The 19,903-nt window shown below is 43.4% G+C and overlaps 3 protein-coding genes across 6 annotated transcripts in view; 2 read left to right on the forward strand and 1 right to left on the reverse strand.

Moving 5' to 3' along the window:
- The window catches only part of rgs7a (regulator of G protein signaling 7a), a 52,791-nt gene extending 44,427 nt beyond the window's left edge, over positions 1-8,364 (forward strand). For 3 of the 4 annotated variants that reach the window (XM_035173601.2, XM_035173604.2, XM_035173603.2), the window contains exons 6-18: positions 813-864; positions 1,876-1,940; positions 2,317-2,393; positions 2,577-2,658; positions 3,596-3,670; positions 3,843-3,941; positions 4,457-4,518; positions 4,936-5,046; positions 5,133-5,258; positions 6,375-6,561; positions 6,748-6,837; positions 7,309-7,345; positions 7,497-8,364. In XM_035173601.2, the coding sequence (XP_035029492.1) occupies positions 813-864; positions 1,876-1,940; positions 2,317-2,393; positions 2,577-2,658; positions 3,596-3,670; positions 3,843-3,941; positions 4,457-4,518; positions 4,936-5,046; positions 5,133-5,258; positions 6,375-6,561; positions 6,748-6,837; positions 7,309-7,329 (1,047 nt within the window). In that variant the 3' untranslated portion in view covers positions 7,330-7,345; positions 7,497-8,364. The remainder of the gene's footprint in view (positions 1-812; positions 865-1,875; positions 1,941-2,316; positions 2,394-2,576; positions 2,659-3,595; positions 3,671-3,842; positions 3,942-4,456; positions 4,519-4,935; positions 5,047-5,132; positions 5,259-6,374; positions 6,562-6,747; positions 6,838-7,308; positions 7,346-7,496) is intronic. The other variant, XM_035173602.2, reaches the window with a different exon arrangement.
- Positions 8,365-9,217: 853 nt separating this feature from the next.
- On the forward strand, positions 9,218-16,352 carry grem2a (gremlin 2, DAN family BMP antagonist a). Its single transcript, XM_035173191.1, has 2 exons — positions 9,218-9,684; positions 14,736-16,352. The coding sequence occupies exon 2, from the start codon at positions 14,737-14,739 to the stop codon at positions 15,313-15,315; it is 579 nt and encodes a 192-aa protein (XP_035029082.1). The 5' UTR covers positions 9,218-9,684; position 14,736; the 3' UTR covers positions 15,316-16,352.
- Positions 16,298-19,903, reverse strand: part of fmn2a (formin 2a) — a 36,803-nt gene continuing 33,197 nt past the window's right edge. The window contains 4 exon segments of the mRNA XM_035173190.2: positions 16,298-17,279; positions 17,477-17,558; positions 18,598-18,747; positions 19,712-19,763. Of these exon segments, the coding sequence (XP_035029081.2) occupies positions 17,253-17,279; positions 17,477-17,558; positions 18,598-18,747; positions 19,712-19,763 (311 nt within the window). The 3' untranslated portion in view covers positions 16,298-17,252.

Raw genomic sequence — 19,903 nt, forward strand, 5'->3', positions numbered from 1 at the left:
GTGACCTATGGGAGAAATTCCCTTATGTAAAAATATCTTTAAGCCCCAGAGTCATGTGAAAAGCTGACAGGGTTGCACGAGATGTCTACAGGGATATTAAATGATTTGTTTTGTGTATTTTTTATAGACACACAAATAAATTTAGTCTATATAAAAAAAACAATTGGAAATCAAATATAATATAATGCATTTCCAACTCTAATACCTGCAGTCATGAGATGTTTTTTGTATCTATAAATGGAGCAACAGGCAGAAGGAATAAATAGAGATCTTCGAAAATGTCCCTGTGTGATTTCCTGGAGTTATAAGACTAATTAGGAGCTGTTGCATTCCATAATATTTACAGGTTCATGAAAGAAGGAAGAAAAAACCCACTGCTCTGACTGTCAATGGGTTGACTGACACTTTTAGTGATTTTACATCCAGTGAGCTCCCTGAAGTGTGCTGCACAGGACTGAGCAAAGTAAATCAATGTCTGTGTGTCTGTGTACGTCTCGGGCTTCATTCTGCTCTTTACATGTAATCAGCTCTCATCGGAAACCAGTGCGTACAATGGTGGTCAAGATTCCCGCTGCTGTCTGCTCTCTCCGCTCGCCCAAAGGAGCTTATGTGCTTTAGACATTATGCCGACCCCATTATACAACAAAATCTTTTATTGTGACAGATGCGGCACTGTGCCTGCATGCCCACCTCGCATGACAGTGCACGCTTTGAATCCAAACACCATGCGGTTAGCTGCACGCTGTCAAAAGCGAGCTTTCTTTTTGAGTTTTTAGTTTCTTTAATGACCTGCTCTTTTTTTTCCCTCTCAGACTCCATACTTTTGGCCATCAAACTGCTGGGAACCAGAAAACACAGACTATGGTGAGAGAGCGGCTCCGTTTACAGTCTGAGTTCTTACTGGGTGCTGAAGATGTATTATCAGTGCTGACGTCAGCAAAGGTTCAAACGATGAAGCTGCTGAACGTGGATGGGTTGGGAGAAGCGTAAAATCACATTTAGTTCTACTCAAATGCTTCAGTTACAGCACAATCAATTATAGAGCAGCGGGCATGTATTTACTCTGTGTGCTTTCTGCTTTATTTATATTTCACTATTTAAATGTATTTATCTCCATGTATTCCGTCCTCAGTCCGACGCTGGCTGACGCAGGCTGATTACAGCGAGGGTGACCAGGAATGTGTTTGGATGTGTGCAGCTATTGTGTTGCACTGAACGTTTTCACAGTGACAAAGAAAGACAAGCTCCTCATTGTTTCCAGTGTAACGCAGTGAGAGATATTGGCATTTCATATTTCATTGTTCCGAAAATGGTGCAGGTTGAATAGCCTGCCGCCGCCCTGCAGGTCTTTCATTTGTTGTTTGAATTGTGGGACTCAAGACTAAAGGGGCCTCTGCTCATTGTGGGACTCGGCTTGTGGGTGTTCTGGGAAGTTAGAGAGTCTCGCATGTGGCGCGTGATTCATGTGAACGATGCACCTTAATGAAAACAGTCTAATGGCGTAATGAAAGCCTCCACATAATGGTCAGTTAACAAAGGGAAGGAGGGATGATGATAGTGCAGGAAGACATCAAAAGTCACACACACACACACACACACACACACACGGTAACAGACGCTCACACACACACACACACACACACACACACACACACACACACACACACACAAAACACACGCAAGCTGTAACAGACGCTCAGACACAATCCACAGAGAATGACCTTTGTGATTTGCAGGCCAGTGTAAATGTGCAGTTGAGAGGATTAGATGAGTAAACGCGGTTGGGCCACTTAAGGCTGTTATAACCGAGCCGAGGTCCCGCTCTGCCTCTATTACCAACCTCCCTGACCCCCTCTCTCTCTTTCTCTCTCTCAGCTGTTTACCTCTGCAAAAGAACAATGCAAAATAAAGCACGTCTGGAGCTTGCAGACTATGAAGCGGTAAGTGAAAGAGGTCTTGTGGTGTCAGCCCTCCCCCTCCTCACATATCTGCTCTGCTCCTGTGTTGTCACCTCTCTCAAGATTTATTCGCCATCTCCTGCTCGCACACAGACACCGGGAAACGTTTGTGTTTTTTCCCCTGCGTGTCACTGCACCATTTGTTACTTTCCTTTAACCGATGCCATCAAACGAATCAGTTGCACTCAGGGTTTTTCTCTGTTTTGTATGCGAGCAGGGATCATTAAAGATGGAATCCAGCTGTGCCCCGCTCGCAGCATGTGCAGTAAATGTAATCATCGGATCAGATCCCTCAAAACGACAACCCCCCCCAAAAAAACCTTTCTTTTCCTGTTTGGTTCTCTTGCTTTACTTGCAGGAGAGCTTAGCAAGGCTACAGAGAGCTTTCGCCCGGAAATGGGAGTTCATTTTTATGCAAGCAGAAGCACAAGCAAAGTAAGACTCATACACAACGATAATCATCATGTCATGATTAACCTTACAGCATTCCTGTAATTTCCTGCACACACCTTCACAGACTAATCCTGCATGGGGGGTCTACAGATCGTAGAAGTGCTGGAATAAGTTAGATAACGTGTTGAAGCAGGTCTGAACTCCTCGTCCTTTCTTTTTTTTCAGAGTGGACAAGAAAAGAGACAAAATTGAGAGGAAAATCCTCGACAGTCAGGAAAGAGCGTTCTGGGATGTGCACAGACCAGTGGTGAGTGAAATTACTGATGTTGCTGTGGCGATCACCTTTGGCCCTGCTGATATCACTGCTGACATTATGAGCGTTGTGTTGATTTTTTTTTCCTCCAGCAAAGTAAAAAAATTTTTGAAAATAATAATTTCACAATGCTTCACGGGGGAATCGTCTACGCTCTGCGGGTTGTTTTTTTATCGGCTTCCCCACATTTCACCTGCAGCAGGGATTCGTCAAGCGGTGTGACGAGGAGATGGTGTTTTGAAAAAGCACTTCATAGATTATGAAATGTTTTTTATGATTCCTCTGACTTTTAATGGTGCGAAGAGACGAACTCTGTAAACCCTCGGCTGTGTGCTTCTCTGCCATTCGCACGCAGCGTCACATCAGTAACTGTCACAACACATCAGCTTTACCGCTGCTCTTCACCTTGTTCACACACACTTTCGGAGCATTAGCATTTTTAGTCCCCCCCCCCCCGAGGTCTCAGGGTCTCCTCTGCTGTATTTCTCTGAAAGCCACTGCTCCATGCTTAATTGGAAAATAACACGTTCAATTTATGCGTCCTTGGAGCAACACAATCAATATTAATTCAAATTTCACAGTGACGCCGTCAAGCTACTTAGCTCTGTTCTTGTGGAAGAGACCTAGATTAGACCGCTTGTTCAATCAGCCAGAATTTGCACACTAAGACTCTGATTTCCCTCTGGTTTACTTGTTTTGCTAGATTTGTTTAATTAACCGGCGTCTGACACATTGTTTTGCGCTGACTCCTCGGCATCACTTCACGCCCCAGCCATAAGCACGTTGGATTTAATTTAACAAAACTCATCTAATGGCAACAAAACGCACCTTTCCACATCTGACTGAGGCGCCAGCCTACATAAATGCTTAAGTCGTAAAAAAAACACGATTTAGTCTGATTTAAATCGATGCTGGTTTTCTCCTCTCACAGCCTGGATGTGTGAACACAACAGAAGTCGACATAAAGAAGTCGTCCAGAATGAAAAACCCCCACAAAACCAGAAAGGTACAGCACTTCTTCTCACATCCCACCTCTCTGTTAAAGTCAGGGCTGATAACACTGAATCTCTCACTTGGACTGACGGGCTTATTGTTTCATGCTGTGCTCGTCCACTGCTGTAAGTCCAGTATAAGTCATTGTTGTCTCTTCTTTTCATGGTTTTTCCTTGTTGTCTCAGTCTGTGTACGGGCTGCAGAACGACATCCGCACCCACAGCCCGACCCACACCCCCGCCCCAGAGGCCAAGCAGCCCACAGAAGAGGAACTGCAGGAACAGGTTAGACCAGCAGGGGGTGCCTCACTATTACAGACAGGATCTTTAACAGTTTACCTCCACCCCTGTCAGTTTGTTGGTTGGTTTACTACTGAACAGGAAGTCTGCGTTGGGTCAGGACGTGGATCCAGGAATTGTGTTTTACTTTAAACATTTCAAGATACAGCGTTTTTCAACATTCTCACAATTTACCAGAGAATAATTATTGGATTTTTAATGGGGAAAAAAAAAGTCAGGCATATTCAGAGAACTGATTTCTTTGAGTTAGTGCAATTTAGTGCAGCTGCATCTGATTTAAGGGATCTGTTGAGCCTTGGCAGATTTATCCACTATGTGTTTTATCTCACTACTTTAATTGAATTCTGATCTTGACACAACTAAGCAGACGAAGCACAGAATGTAGTCGAGTCAAGTTAAATAACAGAAATACCTTGAAGTCGGTTTTTAAATATAACCAAAATGTCTTTGTGTATTCATGGAGACGGATGCCTGCTAATTGCTCCCTGCTTTGGTTTCAGATCACCTTTTGGCAATTGCAATTAGACCGGCATCGACTGAAAATGTCCAAAGTGGCGGAGAGGTGAGTGATGTTCTCTGTGTCTTTATTCAGTTTGGCCATCGATCTGTTTATCGAGCTGTTAAACGGCCTAACGTGGCGTGGGATTAAGAGCCCTGGTGACCTTGAGGTGCGATTGTGTGGGCGTTAATAGTGCGGACAAAGCAAGGCGCTGCATGGACGGCACGCACAAATGTGTCTGTGTTTACTGATAGAAAGGTGCATTCAGCAGTGAGCTCTCTGTCCTCGTGCCCTGAGGTCAGTCTCTCGTCAGACCTTTCATTCCAGTTTTGTTCTCAAGAGGATTTCATTTATCCTTTTGCCGTTTAACGCTCATAAATAATTCAATCACTCACAGAGAGGTACGGAGCATAATTTAAACAGATGTGAAGACAGTGGAAGAGATGTGACTTCATTAACACGCTCTCTGTTGTTTCACAGTTTACTGGCCTACACAGAGCAGTACGTCGAATACGACCCGTTCCTCACGCCTTCAGATCCGTCCAACCCCTGGATCTCAGATGACGCCACGCTCTGGGAGCTGGAAGCCAGGTGGGTGCACTACACGTGTGTAAATGCATTCAGACAGACACAGAGGTCAGTTGATATGTGTTTTAACAGTTCACGTGTTTCTCCAGTAAGGAGCCAGGCCAGCAGAGGGTGAAGAGGTGGGCTTTTGGCATCGATGAGGTCCTCAAAGATCCTGTGGGGAGGGAGCAGTTCCTCAAGTTCCTGGAGTCTGAATTCAGCTCAGAGAATCTCAGGTACACACACACACACACGTATAGAGAGAGAGACAAGTTATTTTATATATAAAGTATTTAAAGGAGTACACACACAAACAGAGAGAGAGAGAGAAGAGAGAGAGAGAGAGAGAGAGAGAGAGAGAGAGAGAGAGAGGTTATTTTATATATATAAAGGAGTATATACACACTCACTAACACACACAAACACTAAAATAATGAATAAGAATTCATTCTCTAGATCTTTAACCTATCGACACCACACACACACAGACACACACCATATGAAACGTTGCAGGTATCCCTGTGTACTCGCCCATATGGTTCGAGTGGAATAAATAAACATGAGTTGCTTGGCCAGTAATATCTCACTTAAATGGGTTTTTACAGCTCACATAATTACGGCTACGTTCTCATTCCAACAGCAGCGTGGAGGCTGACAACTGTCACTGTCGTGTTGTATGTTACCAGGGTCGTTGCGTCTTGTATAATGAAGACACCTACAGTAATAGAGTTTAGTAGAATTTAATCAAAGCAGGGAGAGCTGGAGGATGCAGCTTTTTTAAAAAAAAACATATGCACGACTGTAGCTGTGGCTGGAATGAGACAGGTTGGCAGGAATATCATGTTATTCATGGTATAGCAGGAACGCTGCAGTGAATTAAAGGTGCAAACAAACAAACAAAATTGTATGTATTATGTGTAAAATTGCGAGGCAGGGCTCTAAATATTAGTCACTGATGATTGATTGTTGTTTGTAAATTCCCTCTGAAGTATTTTAATGACTAATATTGCAGCAATAAGAGTCTCAGCTCCAGCACCTCCTCTGCTTGTGAGCCATCATTTTTACATATTAGCCATTAGGTCTCTTGCCAAGCCGCTGTTTTTATAAAGTTTATTGATTGATGTAGAAATTAAAGTCTGTGGGTTTATCCAGAACCGAGCTCACATCAAGGTTGATCCACAAAAAAGTTATTATTTTGACTTCTGACATTAAAAAAATAATGAATTAATTACTAAACCTATCATAAATCAGCTGACAACATTCTGAAATAGAACCAGGGTGGATCTCAAACTTTCCTTGACCAGCGCTGCCGTGTTAAGATGCAACTATCTTTGACTGACTGTGATCTGCAGGTTCTGGCTAGCGGTCCAGGAGCTAAAGAAACGTCCCATCAGAGAGGTTCCAACCCGGGTCCAGGAGATCTGGCAGGAGTTTCTGGCTCCCGGAGCGCCCAGTGCCATCAACGTGGACTCCAAGAGCTACGCCAAAACCACCCAGAATGTCAAAGATCCCGGTCGCTACGCCTTCGAGGACGCACAGGTGAGTGTCAGGCAAAAAGATAATAGGAGTTCAAATACAATATGTACAATTTTGAACATTTTCACCGCTCGCTACTTATGAATCCTTGCACGGAATATTGCGTTTCACGATTTCTATCCAGCACAGTTCTGTTTCTTGCATCTGATGCTTCAATATATCATGTTCGCTTTATTTGTTTCCAAACAGGAACATATCTACAAGTTGATGAAGAGTGATTCTTACAGTCGTTTCATTCGTTCCAGTGCCTACCAGGAGTTATTACAGGCCAAGAAGAAGGTAAAAAAAACAAGAATACTGATAGGAACACAAGATAAATAAGATGAAACGTAGACGAGTGCATGGAGATGACAGTCAGGGACAGGGACAGGGACTACAGGACATTAATAGAGTCTGCTGGAGGTGAGGATGATGGAGGAGCTGATCAGGCCTCCTGTCGAGCTCGAAGGAGCTGCTGTGAAGCTGCCATAACATGAAGAATCATTCAGCACAGGTGGATTAATGTGCCTGCTACACCTCTTACACTTTCTCAGCCTGTGATTCTGGAAAAGACGATTTTATTGCTATAGCTGGAGATTTAAAAGAGGTAGAAACAGACAAATCTACATCAGCATCAACAGCATTTTGTTTGTGAATACAATGCACTGGAAGAAAATCTTCACTATTTCCCAAAGTGTATTTTTGCTCTTTTTTAATGGTTTTATAACGATGTCAGTCAAAGTCTTTTCATTTCCCTTTTTATCTTCACAGAAAAGTAAGAACTTGTTCTGAAGGCTCTCGCTTCCAGGTAACGTCCCACACAAAGTCATTCATATTAAACATTTGCATTTCGGTTGCTGTAAATTTAATAAAACCACAAATAAATGCTGCAGCCACAAAATAAATTCATTCATTCTCTCTCATTTCCATCTGTTCCCCTTTCCTTTCTCTTCCACCAGCGCAGGGGAAACCACTAGCGTCCAAGAGGCTGACCAGTCGTGTGCCATCATGCTAAAATCAATGCCATCCTTCTCTCTGGGACATGGGGAGGGGGACCATCCCATCTCTTCTTCTTCATCATTGTCTGTCCATCTGCTCTCGGCTCAGCTGGGCGACGAGTCGGGCCGTCTGTCCGTCTGTCGTCCACAGGATGTTGCATGTCCACGGAGAGGAAGCTCCTCCTTCTCTCCTCTTACAGTAACTGCTATATTTCCAGTATTCCCACAGAGGAGGTACTACTGGACTTGTGAGGACACTGACAGACTGGCGAGATGAAAAAAAAAATTGTCATTGAGAAAAAAGAATAAAAATCCAGTATTCCTGTTCTTTCCATCGTAAGTGCTGGATTTGAGCCCCCTCTCTCACTTCCAGCTAAAACAAATGATGTCAGAGAGAAAAAAAAATAAAGATAAACACAAGGTAAAAAAAATAAAATGACAGCTTCAACTGAAAAATCTAACCAATGTCATTGCTTTACATGATCTGAGGTCACAGATACTTTGTCACGCTATGGGAAGTGTTGTGCAGAATGAATATACTATATATATATATATATAAATATATACATATATTATTATTATGATTATGATTATTATGATTATTTATTGTGCATTTATTTTACTTTGCATTATTTTATTGCACTACAATAACTAGCACATATGGTTTCCATTGCACTTGTAAAGTCACATTCAAAATCAAACATAAAATGCTGTCTCCTGTCTTATGTAGAACATAATTCTTTGTTATTCTCTCCTGCATTTATTTTTATACCATATTTAAAGACACTTTTAATTACTTGTATTATTAAAGTTGGCCCTCTATCTGTTACTATGCATGGATGTTGTTTTTTCACTCTCTGTGTGAACACAAAATGTCTTGTCTCATTCTGCAGGGTTTTAACACAACACAATAACACACACACACACACCGAACAATGCACTGTTGTGTTCCACCAGCAGAGGGTGATACATTATTTCCTACAGCAGGGACGTGCCTCCTTTTAAACAAGCAGCTCCTCATCAGTGCAGTTCAGCAGAATGCACCACACTCCTTTTCAGACAAATGAAGTTTTGTCGTGCAAAACCCATCATCATCATCATCCTCCGCTCTGATGAAGGGCGCATTGTTCAGAGCGTTTTTCGCAGAGGCTGAGGTTCCGCAGGGTCTGTTGACGTTTCAGCTCTTTGATGGCACAAGTGACAGTGTCTGTGCCCAGTGGTCAGTGCACAGAAAGGGGGCCACAACACAGACAAACATCTTTGTCTCCGTTTGCATTACGGCCCCTTTTTTCAAAGCATGTTGTTTGCTGTGTCTGGCGTACAGTGATTTATGGATTGGGGGAGTATGGGGCTGTGATGTGATGTGGTTACAGTGTCAACGAGGGAGGGGGATTTACTGTAGGGTTGTTTTTATGAGGAGATCATTGTTTCTTTACTTAGTGGCAAAATGTCTCAAGCTTCCTAAAAAAAAAAAACCACAAACACAAGTGTCAAACAGCAAAAACAAAAAACAAAAAAACACATAAAGGAAAAGCTGTCAGTTTTGAATTTGTTGTGGACGGGTGGGAATTACCATAAAAGACATGAAACTATCAATAGGCAGAGAGAGACACACACAGGGGGAGACAGACTTAAACGAAAAGACGTGAGGCTTGGTTTGATTCACACAATGACCAGGGCCAATAGGAAAAACCCTCCCAGTCTTGAGGAGGGAAGAGGAGGTGGTGGGGATTCAAACTAAGGCAGGGTTTACAGTGAGTCAAACACTCTCCAAAGACAGACTAGAGGCAGTCTGCGCAGCGCTAAGATCCAGGCTTACTGTGACTTCAACCTGGAGCTTCTCTCTTAAACCCGAAGACATGACCCAAACCAGGGAGTTAGACAGAGACAGGAAGTGAGAGAGAGAGAGATACTCATTTTCCAGGGAGATGGAAAACTGATCGTGTGTCCAAGACTTTAAATCTTTAGGAGGTGGAAGAAGGGAGAAGAAGAAAAAAGCAGCAGAGAAGCAAGGACGAGCCGAGCCTGAGGATACTACAGATTATGTTGCCATGGAAACCCAAACTTGGAAGCGGGCGCGAGGACCAGTGAAGGTGGACGACCATCCTTGACTCCATCCTTGACACATTACTGCACACTGTGGTGAGAGGTACATGAACCACAGTTTATCCTCTATATTTTTTTTACAACTCTTTGTCAAAACGCTCTTTCAAAAGTTTTACACGTCAGAAAAACCTTCTATCGATGTTTTAAAATGTAGAGTATTATAATTAATAGCATGCACTACTTCCAAATTCATGTTTCCTTCAAGGTAATTCTTCACGTAAGAGTTTACATATGGAAATATTCCAATTTAGCCATTTTATTGCTTGAATTCTAATTCCTAATAACATGATTTCAACATATAATATAAAAGATAATCTCACGATGTACATTCTGTGCAGTGCAGGTGATAAAACTGTGACTGTATCTGTGAAAGCATCATGTGCTGTTTCGAGTTAGTGAGAAAAGTGCAGCTGAGTGATCCCGGCGCTCCCACGTGAGTGTGAGACCGAGTGACTCAGTGAGTCTCTGGGTGACTAAGCAGAACCATGTAATTTGAACAGCAGCAGTCGTGCAGCTATTTAGTTATATCTGCCAACAACGATGGTTTGATTCCCACTGGGGGCCACCCATGGCAAAAATAAATGTGGTGCCTTCAAGGTACTGTAAGGTGTGCGGGATAAAAGTGTCTCCTAAATGACTATAATTAGTGGCTGGAGGTTTCAGGGAATTAGTGTTGTGAGTAAGAGAATTAGTGAGTGATGACAGTATGTTGTACCGTGTCTCAGTGAGATTAAGCGTCAGTTTAGTTTTTCCATTGAATATAAAAAACATAAAAAAGGAGAGATAATGACAATTTTTAAAAATATATACATATATATATATATATAAATAACCTGTATTTATGTTTACAAAATAATATTTTTCTCTCTGTTCATGTGTACAGGAATATATCCATGTTTGGGTGTTCACTTTTGTATCATTGGTGTATTTGTGTGTAGTCATGTGTATACTGATGTGTATCTAAGTGTGTGTATGTATGTGAGTGAGTGAGTGTGCGTGCGGTGAATGGTGGAGCGTTTTCCCTCTGATCCCTCTTACAGCTCCGGCGACTGCACCACCTTGCACAGTCCGCTCTGATGTCAAAGAGGATTTAGCGCGCGGACACATTACAGTTTCTTTAGCAACAGAAAACACTTCATTCTAAGCCTCTAAAGATAGTACAACAGGTATTTGATAGAAACCCTAACAGCATTCCTAAGACCTGTAGTTCACACATGAGCAAGCAGCGAGAAAATCCTGCAGGAAAGTGGATTAAAGTGGCGGAGAAACGCTGCACTTCATCCAGCTGTGGCGACATTTTCAACCAATAGAGCATTCTGGGGTTTTTTTCTTCCTTTTTGCTTGTGTGCAAAATATGGCTTTAAAGAAATGTATTTAAACTGTTTAACATGCTGTGGCCTGTCAGAGCGCCAGGCATTGCAAACTCACGCTGCGCGGGCCAAACATTGTTCAAACCCGCAGAACTTTATTTTAGGCTCTAGTGGAGATCCCGAAAGTTTCCAAAGACACTTGAATAGATTTAAAATGATGCTCGGGACATGTGAAATATTTTCTGTTTGATTGATGGCAAAGCCATAAAATGCACCGTCTCGGTCTCGGGCTATTTCACTCGTAAAAAAAATATATAGCTTCAGTAGAGATCTGGAAGAAGCCGATACAGACTGTAAATGTGACAGTGTACGACAGTGTGAAATGAGGCCATTTTAGCAACTTTAAAGATACTTAGGGGGGAAATGTGATGGGAAAAAAAATTATATTAACAGGAATAAATAAACTCCACTTTAAGTGCAAGTGGAAGATCGTGTTAATCACCGCAGCTAAGTAGTGTCATCCTGATGCGGAAGGAGAAACCCTGCACTATCACAGCATCTCTAATTGCACCTCATCCTCCACCAAAGCGCTTCGTGTTACCGAGGCAGAGGAGTCGCCTCACACTCTTGCCAGTGCTCAGCTTGGAAAGCATTATATCTGGGCTGCTAGTCATTATCAAGATGGATTGTGGTGACAAATGGCTGCCCGAACGGCCCAGAGCAGCCTCCTGGCCATGTTGGCATTAAACACATTTGCACAGAAAAGCCCCCGAAAGGAGCCCCCACCAACTCCCCAACTGTTAATGAGCCAACAGCCGAGCGTATGGGAAAGTACAATCCGCAAATGCAGATAATGACATGGTTCCTCTTTGTGTAATTGGCTCCAAGTGAAAACATTTCATTTACCTCTCTTTCCCTCTGTATCCTGTGTGTGTGTTTGTGTGTGTGTGTGTGTGTGTGTGTGTGTGTGTGTGTGTGTGTGTGTGTGTGTGTGTGTGTGTGTGTGTGTGTGTGTGTGTGCGTGCGTGCGCGCAGATACTCGTGTGTGATTGAGGTTTGAGCTGCACGGTGAATTAAATGCAGTTCTACTGTAATTAACTGCATTTACCAGTCTGTGTATGAGACTTTCTGACGCACCAATAATTGAGGCATCAGGTTTTGTTTGTTTTAACCTGCCTTTGAAGACAAGCTGGGAGGATGTTTCACATGGTTTTAGCCCAAGTACATCTGTGTGTACAAATTTGAAAAAACTTGACAGAGTTCTCGTCTCTTTCTTCAATTATTCAACAAGCGGATTTTGAAATATTCAAATATTTAGCAGCAGGGGGGCGGATATAAAAAAAAAAAGACCCATTACTACACAGACAGAAAACATTACCAGGGTATTATAATGCCATTCTGAAAAAACTAAACAGAACAAGTTCCCACTGATGATAATGGCTGTTTTCAAAAAGCCTTGTGTCTAGCTCAGCAGTCTCTCTGGTATTTGTAATTTCATTAGAGGTCTGAATTTTGGAACCAAGGTTCTGCCACAGTTCAGTGAAGCGTAGCCCCAAGTATTTGTGGTTCTGGTCAAACATAAAGCTGTGTTTGTGGACAATATTAGTATTTAGCAGACAGAAAGGTCCGGTTTTAGGTTTTTAGTCCTGTCTCAGCATTAACACACGAAACCACAGTCTCCTTCCGTCTCCGGGACTCTGCGATGATTAGTGCTGTGCGTCGAGGAGAGACAGAACGATAGAGTGACAGAGCGAGACAGATGGAAATAAGGAGACAAACAGCTTGTGGAAAGATATGCAGGAGCGGAGGGACGGCAGAAACTGTGCATGAAGCCCAAGCAGGCCTGGTTTTGTTTCCCAGTAGGTCATTTGTCCCAAACCCCACCATCTTCACCCCCTTTTCCTTCTATCTTCTAACCTCAACCACTAACCACCCGCCCCTCCACCTCAGCACTCCCCCCCGAAGCCCCCGAATCCCTGCCCCAAAACCACAATTTGTCTTGCCGCAGAGATTGATGAGGATAGCTTGGCAGGGCCGGCACTATCATACTTAGGCCCGAGTTTGGGAGTGGAGAGGGAGCGCGGCTGCTGACTGTATGGGCCATCCGTCATGCCATGTGTACACAGTCGCTCGGGTCATCCCTCCCACAGTCCCTGAGGCTTTGCAGACCGTAGCTCTTCGAAGTAACGGGGCGCCTCTTTAGGCGATGGATGGTGGAAAACAGAGAACGAGACTCTGCACACAGGAGCTTCGCCTGTTCCTCTGACCAGGGGTTTATGCTTTTAAACACACAGTCAGCAGGACAGTGCAAGTGAAAGACAAATGAGACTGTGTAGCACATGGAAGGTAGATCACTGGAAGATGGAGTGGGGTCATGACTCCCTGATGCTGTAGGTGGTGGAAGGACCCAGTGGGAGTCTTTGGTTTAGTTATTCTAACCTTATGATGGGTGTGGGCGTGTGCACTGGCTTGTGTGTGCGTGTGCTCACAGATCCATCAACGAGAGACTTGACTGTAAGTGCAGAACACCTACATCTGATTTCTTGGCAGATAACTCACACAATCCAAAATACTTCCTTCCTACACAGGTTTGATCTCTCAATGAAGAAAACAAAGAACATAAGGAAGGGTTAAAAGGGAAAGTACATGTTCTGTGTCTATCTAACTCCAATATGTCTCCTGATATCCTTGAGAAAAAGGCTGGTTAGAATCCATGCAGCATCTCAGCTCGATGGACACACAGCTGCTGTGTAGCTCACTCTAAGTGCTGCTGGGACAGTCATCTACGGGTTTAAGTGCTCGTGCAGCTCGGGGCAAACCTGCCATGACCTCGAGGTCAAGGGCAGAGAAAAGGAGGCCAAAAAAACTAAGTAGGATTATGAAAAAGTTATTTGTTCCATGTCAGCGTGAGTTTTAGGTCCTGGAAAGAAAGACAGAGAAGAAAGGGAACATGCTACATTTGCACAGCAAAGGAGAGTCTCTGAATATGAGCAGCCAGTGGCCTTGAGGCAGTTTGGTTCTCTGTCAGAATTTCTGACTTGATGTCATGCAACGCTTGTCGGGAGCAACATCTGCTGGAAAGATGCTTGAGTGATGGTCAAAAATGTGCTGGCACAGATACTGACAGCGTGTGCACGCGGGGCGGTTACTCCGTCCTGAATGGCAGAGGAATAATTTCCCTGGATCTAACTTTCATACGTCTCTCTAACATGATACAGAAGATACCATGGCGATTATGGACACAGGTCATTCTCAGTTCAGTTGGCTCCACACTATATCACCAAAGAGAAGAAGCGGTGACTCCCAAAGGGTACTGTAGAGTTCCCCATCTCTTCCCCTAATAACATACAGATGGGCCTCTCTAATGCCTGTTTACATATCTGCGGCATAGTTCATGACTAAAGTAAGCAAAGCCCTAATTATTTTACCCGGCGACGGGACCAATAAAATCAACTTCCCCTTCTCGTTATGGGTGTTTAAGTGTATCCTTTGATGGCAGGGATCTGTTTATTTTTGGAAGAGTTGCGTAGCCGAGAGGAAAGCAAATAGAAGTAATGACACAGAGATGCTGACAAATGGGGGCCCTGGTGATGGATTCATTTCCTCAATGAAGCCTGGAAGGCTCCACTCCAGAGGTGGTTCGACGTGAACGCACGTTCACACAACTGCAAACACGATCGATAATAACATGTCAGCGGCTGTCGTGATTCAACTAATGTGACAACACGTGTTTGACTCTGTTGAGACATGTAATACATCGCAGTGTGTCTCCTTCTTTTTGCAGAATGCTGTGGAGAATAACTATCCCAGTCATACTGGCTGGCGTGCTCTGCATCACCGCGGAGACCAAAAAGCTTCGGCCCCAGGGATCCATCCCGTCCCCGCACAAGACCAAAGGGAACCTGTCCTCAGAACGGAACCACCGGCTACTGCAGCAGAAACCAGAGGTGCTATCCTCCAGCAGAGAGGCCCTGGTGGTGACAGAGCGCCGCTACCTCCGCAGAGACTGGTGCAAGACCCAACCCCTCCGCCAGACAGTCAGCGAGGAGGGCTGCCGCAGTCGCACGGTGGTCAACCGTTTTTGCTACGGCCAGTGCAACTCCTTCTATATCCCCCGTCACATGGGCCCGAGCTCCGGTCAGGGCCAGAGCCGCGGCCAGGCCTCAGGGTCTGGAAGGAAAAACCACAACAAGGCCCAGGAGCCGTTCCAGTCCTGCTCCTTCTGCAGGCCGCACCGCATCACGCAGCTCACGGTGCAGCTGGACTGTCCGGACCTGCAGCCGCCGTTCAGACACCGCAAGGTGCAGCGGGTCAAACAGTGTCGCTGCATGTCTGTGGAAGTGAGCAGCCATGGGAAACTGTGAAGGACTTCAAAGGTCTCTGAAAACCGAAGGGACATCTGAATATTGTCAAAAGGCAGATATTCCCAAACTTTGCCAAACAAAGACTGGCTTCAAGTTGAACTATTCTGCATCCTGTTTGACAAATAATGGCCTGTCACACAATAAAATGACATAAAACATGGAACTGATATTAATACACAAAGGCCAACATTGATTTAATCAGAGATGTTGGTGAGCTGATGCTGTTGAGACTGATCCAAGTGGCTGCGTAAGAGACACTGATGATGAAGCAATGTTCCTCCTGTTATTTGACAAAACTCATATCTACCTGCTATTTGACTGTTTGTTACTAGAATCCTTTGTGATAAAGTTGTGTTTGAAGGGTTAGGGTTAGTCCGGTGGAGACACACAGACGTCGTTCACATCTACCTGCTACTTGTAGATCTGCTCTTTTGTGATAAAGAAGATAAGAATGTGACTCTTGAGCTCTGTGACACATCATGTGCACCGTCAGAGACCATGCTGATAATCAATTGCCTAAAAAAAAATAAACTGTACCCCGTGACCCCTTTAAAATGTTTTTGTAAGATGACATCTGCAGTAATTACAGTTTGACAACTATATTTTTTAAATTGACTGTTTTAGAAGAATTGTATCTGCTCTTCTGTATCTTTTCCTTCACTCACATGATGTCGCAGATGATACACACGTTTATGTGAAGGACAGGAAGTCAAGAAACATGAAGCAACACAGCATCGACCGGTGGGATCTACGTGCTTGGACACGAGCCCGGCTGTATACTGTACATTCGCCACTCGCCAGCATGAAAGCATAAAACAGCATGTGTAATCGGGGTGCAATGCAATATATACAGTATATATGTTTTGTGTATGTGTGTAAGTATGTATGTAAAAAAATATATTAAATCTATTTCATATAAAACAGCGGCGAGTGCATCTAGTTCTGAGTTACACAAGTGACAAAGAAAACAGCAACAGCTAAATTTATATCAAAGATTTATGTAATTTCTTTTATTCAATAAATATTTTTTCATGGTCCAGGGTATTCAATCAAAAACATGTTGTTGGCCTATTGTAAACGAACATCACATGATAAATGTTGCTCAAATAACATATGGGAGTTCACACACTCGCACACAGTGGGAAAGGCAAAACGAATGCATAGACATCAGCTCAAAACACAAAACAAGTTCCACAACAGCACTGAATAAAACAATATGAGATCACACCCCTTAGGCCTTTTCTGTTGAAAGAACATTTAAACACATTAGATCAGGTGCCGCTTGTGAAACTAGTTCTGAAACACACTTGATGAAATGATTAAGAAAAGTCAGGCATCAGCCTGTAAAAAAACAAAACGACTCTTCTTCTTTACGTGTAACATTTAATCACAGATGATGTGTCTCAAAAATAAACTCTGGCCTGCAGCACTCATTCGACCACTGCTGTGCGATAAGGCACTTTTCTGTCCAACGTATAGAAAGGTTATAAAATTCTGTGCTTTTCACCACTAAGGGAGAAATGAAGAGACAGGGTTTGTGTCTTACTGAGAAAAGTCGGCTTTGACGTTGGACTAAAAATGATAATAAACTACATATGGCTTTAAAAATACTGAGAGAGGTTCGTGTTGCTACGAATTATCTGATGCACATTTTCATTTAAACGACTCAGTTTCATTTAATCTCATCTTAATAGTGTCTCTGCAGCATTTCTGGCTGGTGCCATCAAAAGTTGGCCGAGAATGAAATGTTTTGATTCCGCTTTTAAACAAACAATATAACATCCACTTTGAACCAACTTAAAATAAAAACAGCTCTAAATCAATTGAAAACAAATACGGAAAGCATATAAATATAAAAATGACTGATGACTCATGTCAGATTGTACAAACAGTGCTTGTGCAACAGGCTTGATGATGATCATTTTCCACTTTCTGCTTCAGATCTTCTGACCCAGCTTTGCTTTCTGTGGAATGAAATAAGAAGTCAGAGTTATTTACAAACTGGCAGCTCCAGCACTCATCTCAATAAGTTGGGACTGTTCACTCTAAACACCCCAGGTGAGGAAATACTATGCACCAAGTGAAGAAAAGGGAAAAGGGTTGATGCCGCTGGAATTAAATTAAAAGAAGCAGAGAGTAATAAGAAGAGCAGAAAACGTACTATTCCAGTTGCGTGTTTGGGTTTCACGTTGTAGGCAGCCTTCTCCCTGGCCTGTTTGAAACAGTCCTCAGCCATTTTGACCCTGAAAAAAAGACCAGCAGTAAATATCACTCATGCTAAAGAGAATTAAAGAGCAAATGACTGGATGCACTCACACCCATGCACACTGCTGGAATTCAGAATTTAACCATTTAATAAAGAAAGCCTGCACAAAAGTCTTTTCTTGGATCATCCAGACGATGGTCATGTGGTATTTGGACACGATGCTGTCGGTTTGTCAAAGGGCCAAAGCTCCAACTCTGAAGTGACTCACTCCAGTTTACTACTGCGCGGAGCGAGCCAGCAGCGTCACTCATTGGGGCTTTAAAAAGACAGATCAGCAGCATGTTGGCAATGAGCGAGTACAACATTTTACATTGACAGACTTGCATCTTTGCCTTTACTCATCACATGGATACTCTGAGTTCCAGCACTGCATGTCCATAAAGTGCAAGCGAGGATTAATATCTATAGTTCCTCTGCAGTCCAACAGGAAAAAAAAAAAGCAGGAGTATGTTGGGATGACTGCCGATGGCAAAGGGCAAGTGCTTTCAAATTTGTTTTTATTCTTTCCTACTGTACAAGCAAAGCTTGTGACATTTCCCTTCTCTCACAAATACATATCACAGTTCAATCTTCATTTGGCATAATGGACCAATTTGCTTTTTGTTGACATTTGCAGCAGTATCTTTATATTCATCAAACCACTGGAAGCTAACTGGATGCTCCATGTGTTTTTTTCATTACTGGGGTGAGGACATAGATTCGGGTCATTTAACCTCTTTTCCCCTTCATGAATTTGGATGAATCTGATAGGATCTGCAGCGAACACGAGATGGCCTGCAAGTTATTAATGGTTCGGAAAATTACGCTTGGGGAGAATTCGAAATGTAGGGAACACTGATGTTTCTGTAATGACATTGCAAGGGTCAGAGTGTGGTGTACCTCCCCCAAAGACAAAGACAAATAAATGAAAAGACCCTGGTGTCTCCGAAGGGGTTTGATTTTGGGCCGATAGCTTCAAGTGTCCTGTCAGAAGAAGGTATCTCATGTCACATTCCGAAACAGGAAACCTCTCTCACCGTTCCTGTAACATCAGTTTATTCTTCTTTTTCCACTGGTCTTTGAAATCGGTGGAGAACTCGTGCCAAATGGAGAAGAGAGTGTTGGGAGAGACCTCTTTCTCTCCTGCCTTGGGTTTGACTGAGAAGGACATGCTCAGCTCCAAGAAGCTGAGGGCAGAGAACAAAAACATTACTTCAAGACCAAACTATTACAACATGAGATTACAGAAACATACAACCGATTGTTGTGAAATCGGGCTGTGCTACGCAAATATGCAAAATATGAAAGTTAATCTTAGAATAATATGCTTTTTGACAGACTTAGTGGTGAAGTGACACGAACAAAACACAACCCAATGATGACTCTGCATTTCAGAGGGAAAAGCGTGAGGAAAGAAAAAATGCATCTACTGACACAGAAACCGCACAGTCATTCTGTGTTTTCTGTGGGATTAACTTCCAGGCCCAAAATAAAACTCTTATAAATATCATGCACAGGGTTTAGCTTTGTCAACGAGCTCCCTGGCGTGCATAATCTTCCACGTTGCGTGTGTGTGCATAAACACCCACATGCTGTAGAGGCATGAGCGAGAAGAAAAGATGCACAACTTTGCACACAAAGGCAGATCGAGCCAAAGAAACACATGACGGGGGGGGGGGACAACACGTGTACAGAGTGAATGCGGACGCCGTTCGCAGTGGATCAATACAGTGGACAGGTTGGGGTCTCTTTGTTTGGAGTGTGCTATAGGAACACATTCCTCGCCAGCAGTAACAGAAGCCTGGAGCCAAGGCTGTCTACTCTCGCTCCGCTTAGATAAACAACGCAGACACCGCACAGGGGGCCTCCCGTCTACTGATGGCCTGGCCTGGCATGACGGCCCGCACCTTCCGTGTAACTGTAGGAACCAGGAGTCCTAAATATTGACAAAGCAGTGAGATTATATTTCTTCACTGCAGCGAGAATGCATGCATTGGAATTGTGCTATTCCGCGTTTTCAATTTCAAATTCATGGACTGATCACTGGGGCCGCGTTCGAGACAAAGAGCAACAAATGTGACGGAAACAGAAGTGACTGCGTTTACTCTTCAGCTGCAGGGAAACATTTAAATAAAAAAAAAAAGTTCTTACATCTTCTGGGTGTCTGCCAGCTGCGTGTCCTGGGTTTCCAGTTCAGTTTTGGCTGTGAAGTAAATTAAAAGAGGGGGGGGGGGACAGCAGATCATTGGTACATAAAGAACCATCACATTCACAGGAGAAGATCCATCTTTCACCTGCAGGAGGATTCCACATGTCACCATTACTTAAAGCCGCCCGTCTTTT

This window comes from Hippoglossus stenolepis, chromosome 12, assembly GCF_022539355.2.
Source record: "Hippoglossus stenolepis isolate QCI-W04-F060 chromosome 12, HSTE1.2, whole genome shotgun sequence".
In the NCBI taxonomy this organism is placed as follows: domain Eukaryota; kingdom Metazoa; phylum Chordata; class Actinopteri; order Pleuronectiformes; family Pleuronectidae; genus Hippoglossus; species Hippoglossus stenolepis.